At 33.3% G+C, this 11358-nt stretch overlaps 1 protein-coding gene across 2 annotated transcripts; it reads right to left on the bottom strand.

Moving 5' to 3' along the window:
* Positions 1-839: 839 nt before the first annotated feature.
* Positions 840-3345, bottom strand: SSE1 (shrunken seed protein (SSE1)). 2 transcript variants are annotated; one of them, XM_010257272.3, is made up of 8 exons: positions 3133-3345; positions 2826-2883; positions 2427-2640; positions 2037-2344; positions 1672-1940; positions 1411-1478; positions 1264-1325; positions 840-1132 (listed from the first exon to the last, which is right to left on the bottom strand). In XM_010257272.3, exons 1-8 carry the CDS (start codon positions 3199-3201, stop codon positions 1071-1073), a joined length of 1110 nt encoding a protein of 369 aa, XP_010255574.1. In that variant the 5' UTR covers positions 3202-3345; the 3' UTR covers positions 840-1070. The 2 variants fall into 2 exon arrangements, with proteins under 2 accessions (XP_010255574.1, XP_088751796.1); XM_088895670.1 differs by having other exon boundaries at positions 2826-2990; positions 3133-3271.
* Positions 3346-11358: the final 8013 nt, after the last annotated feature.

Below are 11358 nucleotides of genomic sequence, written 5' to 3'. Positions count from 1 at the left end.
AGAAATTATTTAAGCGCCCATAATATGACAATGGATATGACAGTGAACATAACGGAATGGTGAAAGTGAAACAAGATTCATGTAGCCAACCCCATATAGTTAGGACAAGGCTTTGATGATGATGAAAAACCCCAAACTGTTGTTATCTATAATCTTGAAATCCAAAACCTTGCAAGTATCAAAAAAAAAAAAGAAATCCAAAACCTTGCAACAAAAGATTCCAAAAACATATAATCCCATTGAGGAGTTATGAAAGTATAAAATAACCCCCTTTCTTCCTACTAATACCTCCTCAAAATTCTATGCATGTCCAGACAAATTTATTTCTATCAACCTATCACAATTTCTCTCAGACTCCAGTACAATAATATAGTCATTAGTCCCCAAGGTCAGCAAATTTAAATGAAAGGGAAAGAAACCTGTTCTAAACAACAATGCTGATCAAAACCACTCCTTGTGGTAATTGAACAACTACAAGCAATCTTGTGCTTAACATAAACCCCAAGGTCCCCAACAAGCAAAGAGTCTCTTTCTATTTGTCTGTTGTCTTTATTTTCTTTCTTTTTGTTGATGAGAGACCATGAATTCATTCATTTCTCATAAACAAAGTGTACAATAAATTTACAATAGTGACATCCCCCCTCCCGCATTTGTATGTATTACAACAAAGCCCAAAAAAGTGACCTCTACTCACCCCTTGTTTAGCCATGATTTCTGCCCTTAATGAGTCCCCTGACCCAATAGCACCAGAGTACATTGCCATTACAAACCAAGGTTCTTATTAACTATGTAGATTCTATTTCTTCAACTAAGAATTTACTATGTAGAGACAAAGAATATTTAGCTCATGGAAATCAGTTCTTATATTAAAATACATTTGATGAAACAATTGAGCAAATAACCAACTGAACCTCACTATATAGTAGATATTAGGTAAAAACCGATGCAGCACATTTGTAGCTGAGTTCTGAAGACAATCTTGAATTTTCACTGTTTTTCTTTCTTGTGGAATTGGAGGTTAACTTAATTGCAAAAGGTGCACAAGAAGCAAGGCCCCCACAAATTCTTTGTCATGATCCTGACATATAAGTGTACCGTGTCTGAGCTCCAATAATAAGTTCGATAAATTTAGCTGCATGCAAAAGAAAATGTAGAATTCATGATTAATCATTCCCCAAGTTGAAATATAAAAACTCAACTAGCTAGAAATCAACATGATAATGTGGCATAAGATCTAGGTCACAAAGTAGACATCAAGTGCACCTGTGAGTAACCCAATGACAGGAACAGGTTCCAAGAGTTTCTCAGCATTTTCAAGTCTTTGCCTGGAATGTGATTGGATATAAGTAAAAAATCCAAAAGAAAACTAAACAAATCCAGAAATAAGTTAAAGAAAGCATAGAGAAGTACCTGGTATACTTGCTGAAGAATGGATCTCTCATCAAGTAAAGTGCCCATAACAGCTTTCTCCTTTTGACCTGTATCAAGCCCATATCATTGCAACTTATTTAGCAACAAAAGAAAAAAGAGGGAGAGAAAAGAAAAGAAGGAAAATGAACTTTTTCTTATAAGGAACTAACAGGTGGTAAAGACATAAACTGCTCAAAGAATAGAAACTGGCTCTAATAGAGCAATGAATCAATGAAAAGACAGTTAAATTATCATCCTCACCTCATTCATTTCAGATGTGGAAAGAGAATAATGTTGGTTATTTTTACTGCCCCATGAACTTGTGACAAGGGAAAGGATTCCCGTTCCAGTGATATCCACAGCTAATGAAATAAACCAAGGCAACCAAAACCGAACTCCATATTTTCTAATGAATAAAACATAAATAAGTGGCCTTGTGATAAAAAGCACTTCACTGAGTACAAATAAGCCACCAGAAAGCCCCTGGTCAGACAAAACTTTGGCAAGGGTAGGCCTCTCAGCCACTGGACCTGCAATAAAAATAAAAGGCAGAATTAACAGAAGCATCACAAGCAATTTTCATTCATTGAAGTTATCAAGGTACCATGCTGTCAAAGAAGCATTACTTGAAGATTCCACAAATGGAGAATGTTGATAATGTAATCTGCTCAACCATGTAGGGTCCAAGGTCATCCTAGCATTCTCTCCAAACCTACTCAATGCTGATAATGCCCTTCCTTCCAGATTCTGTGCACGATAGCCATTATAGTCCTGAAAGTAACCGGGCCCTTGATGTCCACCAGGTTTTGTGAAATTTTGCATTCTGTGGTGGGAACCAGAAGCATTTGGATCCTCCACTGTATTTGTTGCCTCACCTCCATGCAGGAGCATCTTATATCCACTATCCCGGAACAAAGCCAACCTAACTAGTACCCTGAATCAAATCAACTGGCAGATTAGCCAATAAACTAACTAGAGAAAGGGACTAAAAATCACCATGTAGAGGCATTGCTTACTTTATAGCCTCTGTAACGGCAATGAAATTCCATTTTTTATCGTCACCATAGAAGTGTTGTGCCACAACTTCAACCAATGTCTCCAAGTCCTTCAAAGCAGATATGCACAAGGACCAAGGGAACGAAGAGGGCTCTGCAGAGCTAGTGTTTCGCGTCGGGGTCGTTTCGATTATGTGATCATTGATAGCAGTAATTATACCCAAAATAGCAGTTACTGCAAGACAATTCTCAAAGACTTCAATCTCCACGTAAGTGATTGTGTTGAACAAAAACCCATAAAGGAAAAGTAAAAGCAAGATAAAGATAGACAAGCCCCTAAGAGAAATAGAGGAAAGTCATTAGTTTCGCAGCTTTAGAGACAACAAGAAGAAGCCAATTGTTACCAAAATTTCACAAAACCTGCTTCTGGTCCTATTTCCGAATCAGAAAAGCGTTCCGGGAGAAGCCACGTCAAACTCTGTACATTAATTTTCAATACCCAGATGAGAGAGCACCAACTAAATATCGAAATACAAAACAAGCTCACATCTTCTCTTTTCATGCTTTAATTCTCCTTTTCCTGAACTATCATGATAAAGAAAACAAAAAACGAATAAAGTAGAAAGAACACTCCAACCACCAAGCAAACAAGCAAACGAAGAAAAAGCATAGAAGATCGATAAGAAAAGAAACAGAAGTAGTAGTGGTGGTGGTGGAAACAGCTTACATTGGCAAGGGACTCAATTGAGTGGACGTAATCCTTGTTCTTCCTTACCCAATTCTTATAAGCTTCCATAGCTTCAGGAAAAGAGACAGCATTCAAATCTAAACCAAAAGGAGAGCAAACTCCTGGATAAATCGAAACCCTAGCTCAAAAAGTTATCGGGTGGGCTCATGCGAGCTTCCTTGTTTGCCAGTTTTTAAGATTGAATTGAACATTTAAAAATATTAGGCTCTTAATTTATATTTGCCCTCGAGAGATTCCCTTTCCTTGAGTCCTCGTGTATCGAGCCTATCGACTCCGAATAATCTCAATACAAACGAAACTTGTCTGAGATGTGCGGTTATAGATCATGTTGGAAGCGGTGTTGGTAGCGTCTTATTTTTAACAAATCTTATCTATATTTATATCTATACTATTTTAAAAAGCATTAATAGCATTAAGAATATTTTTTGAATTTTTTAAGAATAAAATTATCCTTTCACATTTAAATTTATTGATAAAAAATGAGGGTAAATAGGGTAATCTGTTTTTGATATTAAATGAGTTGAAAAGATATAATTTTAAAATATTTAAAGCATTCAATTACCTCTCATTAAGACCAATATTTAAGGAATTAACTTACATTCACCTTCATTAAATTATATATTTAAAACATTTTTGTTTCTTTTCATCATTAAGTTATATTAATTAAATCCATACATAATAAATTAATAATTTCAATAACATAAAAGCTTATATTTTTTAAATCTAATTAGGAAAAAATAGTATTTTCATCTAGGTGGTGGTAAGAAATTAAACCATTTTGGGTCAAATGGGTTAATCCATGTTGCCACAATTAAATAATAAAATGCAAAAATAGATAAAATACAAAAAATATAAAAATAAAAAAATAATTGGGAACATTTAGCATCATATATTCGACATATTAAACAATAATAAGTATGATAAATAAGGAATGTTTTATTAATGATGGAAATTGAATGTAAAATTTAAAACTAATTGGATATATTCTCTCATTAAACCCTATATTTAAGATATATTTTTTCATCATTAAATTTTGCAGATTAAAGACAACATTAATTTTAATAGTATAAAAATAAATATTTTGAAAAGTAATTTGGAACTCATGTTTATCAAATACCTTTTAACAATATGAAACCCAAGTTTTTTAAGGGGTAAAATTCTAACCCCCCCTGAAGTTTTTGACCATTGCTGAAAACCTCCCCTAAAGTTAGGTAATTGCAATCACCTCCTCTGAACATTGTAACACAGTTGCAAGTAAACCCCTTCTCTTATAATCCTCAAACAAGAGACATGAAAATGTCCAAAATAACCATGTAGTTAATTTAACTAAAATGTTTATTTTCCAAATTTTCCCTTCATATCAATCACTACCCCAAACCCTCCCAATCTCTTTTTTGAAATTGAATTATTTTATAAATTTTCCCTTCATATGAATCCCTCGGGCTCCATTTGATTTGTGGGAAGATTTGGGTGGGATGGGAAAAGATGGGATGGGATGGGATGGGATGGGATGGGATGGGATGGGAAAGTGAAAAAATTTAACTTTCCATTATTTGGTTTTATATGGGAAAATAGTAGGAAAATTATATCATCACAAAACAGAGTTCTCGGAGGTTCAATCAACAGTGGTGATGGCGGGCACCACTTGTAGTGGCTATGATGGCGGGTCCGGCGTGTTCGAGGAGGCACCGAATGGTCTCAGCGTTGGACTCATGACTGAGTTCTCTTGTGAGCTGAAAGATTCTCGTCGCATAGGTTGCAGGCATCCGGATCCTATGCCCTCGACCTTCAACTTTGTATGTTGGTCCTTCATAGAAGCTCTTCTCCCAAGAACCATAGGGAAGATTGAGAGGTCAGAGGAGGAAGGGTGTGTCAGGTCGAGAGGAAGGGGATAAGAGTAGTGAACAATAAGGGCATTTTAGGAATTTAAAATAATTAATACTCACGTAATGTCACATGTGAACGGAGTGTAACGGAAAATTAACGACAGGGGAAGTGTTAGACAATTGTCAAAAAACTTAATGGTAGCGCAAGCCAGTATCTAAACAGTAAGGGTATAGTTTGTTAATTCCGTGAACAGTAGGGGTAGTTTAAGAGATTTACCCAAAAATGAATTTAATTTCCTATTTGGTCCGAGTCAACAACTCAACTCTTAGGTCAACTGTTTTAATATTTGATATCATAATTAAATAATAAAAAATGAAAAATGAAAAATACATAAATTTTGCAAGAAAAAAAAAGCATTTGAGCGCATCTCTAATAATTGTATATTCATCTTATAAAATAAAAACAAGTTCCAAAATAAGAACTACTTTTATACACATGAAAATATAAAAAATGTAATTTGAATTTAATCCCTTTTTAATTGTGAGGCCAAAACATGTAATTTTAACTATTATTTTTCACCCCGTTTAAATCCCTCTCATTGTCATATATTTAAGGTGCTAACGCCCATATGGTGGAATTGGATGTTGATTCATATTCTTAGGGGAATAGCAATTCTAGGCTTGCCCTCAGGAATGGAATTCCATACGAAAGTCTATAAAGAAATAAAGAACTGATGACAAAAGGCCCCCCAAACCCTAATGTTAATAAAATAATAAATAACTAACAAATCAATAATAAGTTAATAGTAATAAAAATAGTAATAATAAAATATTAATATAATATAATTAAAGTAATAATAAAAAAATAAATACATAATTAAACAAAAAAATAATATGAAAGTAGTAGTAGTAATAATAATAATAATAATAACAATAGTAAAATATTTATAAAATAGTCATACTATAATAAAATATTAATAAACCAATAAGAAAATAAGAATAAAATATAATAATATAATAAATTATTAATAAAATATAATAATAAAAAGATTATTCAAGTAATAATAATATAATGATATTTTAATAAAATACTCATAAATTAATGATAAATACTAATAAAATAATACAAACAAAGTAATAATAAAAAGATAAAACATTATTTATTAAATAATAAGAATAATTAAGTACAAATAATATATATAACATAATTAAAGTAATAATAAAATACTAACATATTAATTATTCAATAAGAATAAATTAATTCTAAAATAATTAAAATGATAAAAATTAATAAACTAATAAGAAAGTAATAATAAAATGTAATAAATTAATAATAAATACTAAGGTATTAATTATTAAATACTAATATATTAATAATAGAAAAGTAATAATAAATGATAATTATATATTCATAAAATATTAATAAAGTGATAAGAAAATAACAAATAGACTAATAAAATTACTTTTGGTCCTGCCCGCAAATCAAACTAACCCTAAATCTCATTTTTTTCAACATTGAACTAATAAATGAAATTGTCTTTCTATCTAGGTAGTAGATAAGCAATTCAACCATCTGGGTCATACGGGTCAAGCCATTATGTCATAATTAAATAATAAAAATTAAAGAAAGACAAAAACGCAAAATATACAAAAAATACATAATATTTGTAGACAACATTTAGAACATCTCTAATATGGAATTATTTTATAGACATAATGTTTACTCTCTTTGGGACATAATATTTTAATGTATATTATTATCTTTATCATCTTAAATTGCCAGGTGCAAATTTACTAGTTATATATAAAAGTGTGAATATTTTTTTGGGGATTAATATTACCCTCTATTTCTTTGTTTGAGAAAGGGTATAAAAGTTATTTTATTATAGCTTTAATGTCAGCTTTAATAGCTACTATAATGACCATATTTGTGTATTTAATCCATCTCTAATTGAAAGGATTGAAAATGTATAACTTCAATTATTACTTTCCACCTTATTTAATCCACTCTCATTAAGTCTTATACTTAAAAGTATTAACTCCCACTTTCTCTTATTAAATCCTATATTTAAGTTATTTTTCATCAATAAATGGTATTAATTACATCTATGCCAAAATTTTTAACAATATAAATTCATATATTTTAAAATTAACTAAAAAACAAAAACATTCTTTATCCAAGTAATGGCTAAGCAATCCAACCATTCCAATCAAATTAATAAACCTATGAAGTCATAGTTAGGTAATAAAATTTTTAAAATAAAAATAAATATAGAAAATTACAAAAACATAGAAACAATTAGACACATTTATGATTCTTTTTTTAATCAAATTAAAAAATAAGGGTAATAAAAATAATTATTTTTGTTGATAATGAAAATGAAATACATACTATAGAACTTATCGAAAATGAAATTATTTTACTATTTGTCAACTTTTGGGTCAAATGTGTTAACATTTAATGTCATAAATAAATAATAAAAATTAATAAAATAAAAATAAAAAAATATAACAAAATACATAAATGTTGCAAAAAAATAAACATTTAGGCACATGAATAATATTAATTAATTATCATATTATACAAAAAGTAAGTGTTACATATCAAAATTATTTTTACACAAAAATATAAAAAAATATGGAAAAATTTACACTACTATTAAAAATATAAATAAGATTGTAAAACTTTATTTTGACTAAAATACTCATTTTTGAATTTATAAACTGAACTACTATTTTTCACCTCATTCAATTTCCTCTATTAATCTTACATTTTTTTGATAACTAAATAGAAAAAAAAAACACCAAAAAGATAAAATATTATAAAAAGAAGAACCCAACCAAGAAAATAGACTTGTCAATGATACTTGAAACTTCACAACTCGATTTGATTATCACATATTTAGATGAATTGTTTATGCAATCCTATTTAGATTTTGCAATTTTCATATGATTAATAATAAAAAGCAAAAACATAAAAATATGTGTTTGTAGAAATTTATGAATACACTGTTACTGTCATTATCATCATCTATAATTACCACGTGCAAAGCACGTAGACACTTACTAATCTCCCTAAAAGCACGAATGATTGCTACAATGATATTTGTTTTGAAAACCTCAAAGATATGTTCGCTTGTCTAATAAATGAATCATGTCTCATTACCATCGATCCACACTGTCTAATTTGAAACCTTGGTTGTTGGTGCTCCTCATTAATATAATTCGCATCGTTCTGTGACATAAGCGGTGGTGAGGTGGTGAGTACCGTGAATTTTTTTTGTTATTGCACACCTTGAATTTTTTATTCATGGAGATATTAGCATAGTTTGGGACGAGTATAAATACAAATACGTACACTATAAATACATACAAAATCTATACTACTTATGAAAGTGTGAATGAGGAGGTATTGGCTTCTAGAATTTTTCTTTACTGAAATACCCCTCATCTTGAATTTAGTTCATCTTTATTGAAAGGGAAGAAAATGTAATTAAAAGATTACCATTAAGTACATTCAATTACCTTTCATTAAGTCTCACATTTAAATCATTAAATAAATCACATTCTCTCTCATTGAATCCAACATTTATACTTTTGTTTAACACCATTAAATTCCACTAATAAATCCATACACAATAATTATTAATAGAATGAAATTTTATATTTTTAAAATAAACATAGAAATGAAATTCAATTTTTCATCTAGGTGGTGGGTAAGTAGTTCAACCATTTGGGTCAAATGGATAGTTTCATGATGTCATAAATAAATAATATAAATTTAGAAATATAAAAAGTACTTTTGTTTATCATCATTAAATTCCACTAATAAATCCATACACAATAAATATTAATAGAATGAAATTTTATATTTTTAAAATAAACTTAGAAATGAAATCATATTTTCCATTTGGGTCAAATGGATAATTTCATGATGTCTTAAATAAATAATACAAAATTAGAAATAAAAACAAAAAATATAGAAAAAAAGAAATTTTGAAAAAAATTGGACACATTTCTATTATTATATATTTGTTATATTAAAAAATAGCTATGATAAAATAAACATAATTTTATTAATGATGGACATCAAATATACAACTTAAAACCGATGGGAAATTAAACCATCTTCCTATCTAGGGGATGGGTTAGTGGTTCAACCTTTCAGGTCAAATAGGTTGACCCATGACGTATAATTAAAAATATATACATATATATTTTTTAAAATAGAATAGTACAAAAAAATATGAAATAATTTTGGGCAGATCTATAGTATCATACATGGTTTGCAAAATCGGACGGTTAGACCGGAAAAATTGGGAACCGGTCAGGTGACTGATTCTGTTTTTCCCCAAAAATTGGATTTTTCCCAAAAACCATTGATTTTGGTTAGCAAACTATTGACCCAAGCGGTTAACTGTTCGAATCGTTCGAACGGTTTTGACCGTTCTTTATTTTTTGTCAAAACAGGCCGACCGTTCGGTTTGAACAGTCGGACCGTTCAACCTGGGAACCGGACCCCTGACCGGTTTGTTCTCCCGGTCAGTTTTAAAAACCTTGGTATTATAAACTAATAATATAAACAAAAATAAGTATTGACGCGGCATGATCCGGGCACTCCTAGCTAGCTACTGACTGGCTCCTTGTGGGCAACGGACAACACCTGAGAAGATGAAAAGAAGGATTCTCGGGGATTTACCCAGTGGGAATACTCCGAAACTTAAGTCAGAACGTTGGGGAAGGAGAAAAAAAGAGTGTGGAAGCAAAGAGTGTAGGTCGCGCTTTATCACTGTGCTCGAGAGATTAGCTCGCGAGCAAGTAAAGACTCAGGTTGAGAATATGAGAGTGCGGAAGTATTCAAAAGTCTGAGAGATCTCTCTTCTCCTTTGCCTCAAGGGCTTTTATAGGGGAATTACTGTCAAATCGGGTGTAACTGCCACTAGGCCCCTGCCGCAGCCGTTACCTGCCAGGGCTGCGCAGGTGATCGTTGCAATGTACCTCTTGCTCGGATGAGTGACACGTCTTAAAGGGGCAGGCACGCCTCTGCCTGCTGAGAGACGTGGGTGTAGACTGTCGAAAGGACAGGGACTGCGCCATCAGTTAAGAGACGTGGCGCAATCTGATCGGTACGGTTTGTCAGGTAGAAGCTTCATGAGAAACGTTTGTGCTGCTCATTCGCGAGCTACTTTGTAGCGAGCTTAGGAATACTTTGGGGTTACCCTTACTAAGGTTGTTCTCTGGGGTGACTTATTCGCTTTGGGGCTGGAGCGAGTTGGTTTCCCTAGCTCGCGAGCTGGAGTAGTCTTGGAGTATCCCCTTCGGGGTAGCTCGGGGGGACCCGGAGCTTGTGTTGTAGCGAGCTCCTCCTACAGCGAACTATAATATAGCGAGCTGCTCTATGGGCTCATTACTTAGCCATGATCAGGCTATGATGTTGAGCTGTTGCCCGTGATGAGTCAGGTCCACATGTCATCATTTCATAGGTCGGGTCAAATCATCCTCCATCAATTGCCCCCCACTCCTTGAGCTAAGAGTGTTGCCTTAGCACAAGGAGTTCATGAAGTATGATGGACTGATTTGACCGAAATTCAAACTTGATTGACTGCTCACATTAAATGCGTTCGTGGGAATCGAGAGATTTTCTGACCTTTCGTATTCTAAAAATGTGCTGAGGTGGCTCTTAACTCCGGATGTCGTGCAACTGTCGTTACCTCAATCATGGGAGACGTGCAGCCAATCGCTTTTCGATTTCAGAAGGCGTGCGGTCAGCACACCTGCAAATCGTCAGATCTGCCTTAATCCGGGCCATTGATTCGGAGGCGCGGAGACTATAAATAGGAGGGCCCTCTAGGTCTCACTTTCTCTCACGCCATCTTGTTGTCTTCGGATTCTGAGGTCGCGCATCTGTCAAGTCTATTCGAGTTCCTCAGTTTACTTCGTCCCGTCTTTTCCGGTGAGTCTCGATTACTGTCAATCATGTCTAGGTACCCGTACCATACTCACCACCGGGGTGGTGGCTAGGATGATGATGCTCCCTTAGGCTCGGGGGGAGCATGGGAACATGTCCCAGGGGCTCGGCAGACCTCTGGTGACGGAGCTTCCACTTCTCGGGGAAGGGAACCTGATACTTTCGGCCCTTCCTCTATGACAGCGGGGAGACTTAGGTCTCTAATAAGCTATTTTCACCTTCCTGGGGACCTTGTCTACTGCCTTCCCACCGGTAACTTCCCGTGGGAGCACAACCCCAACGAGATAGTCATCTACCAGGAGCAGCTCGAGGCTGGCCTACGTCTCCCCCTACACCCCTTGATACTGGAGGTGCTAAACCATTTTAACATCACTATCGATCAGCTTCATCCCAACGCCATTCAGAACATGG

Source organism: Nelumbo nucifera, chromosome 1, assembly GCF_055504915.1.
Source record: "Nelumbo nucifera cultivar China Antique chromosome 1, China Antique-T2T, whole genome shotgun sequence".
NCBI classification, from domain to species: Eukaryota; Viridiplantae; Streptophyta; class Magnoliopsida; order Proteales; family Nelumbonaceae; genus Nelumbo; species Nelumbo nucifera.
The sequence above is the reverse complement of the archived record's forward strand: the minus strand, read 5'-3'. Positions and strand labels throughout refer to the sequence as shown.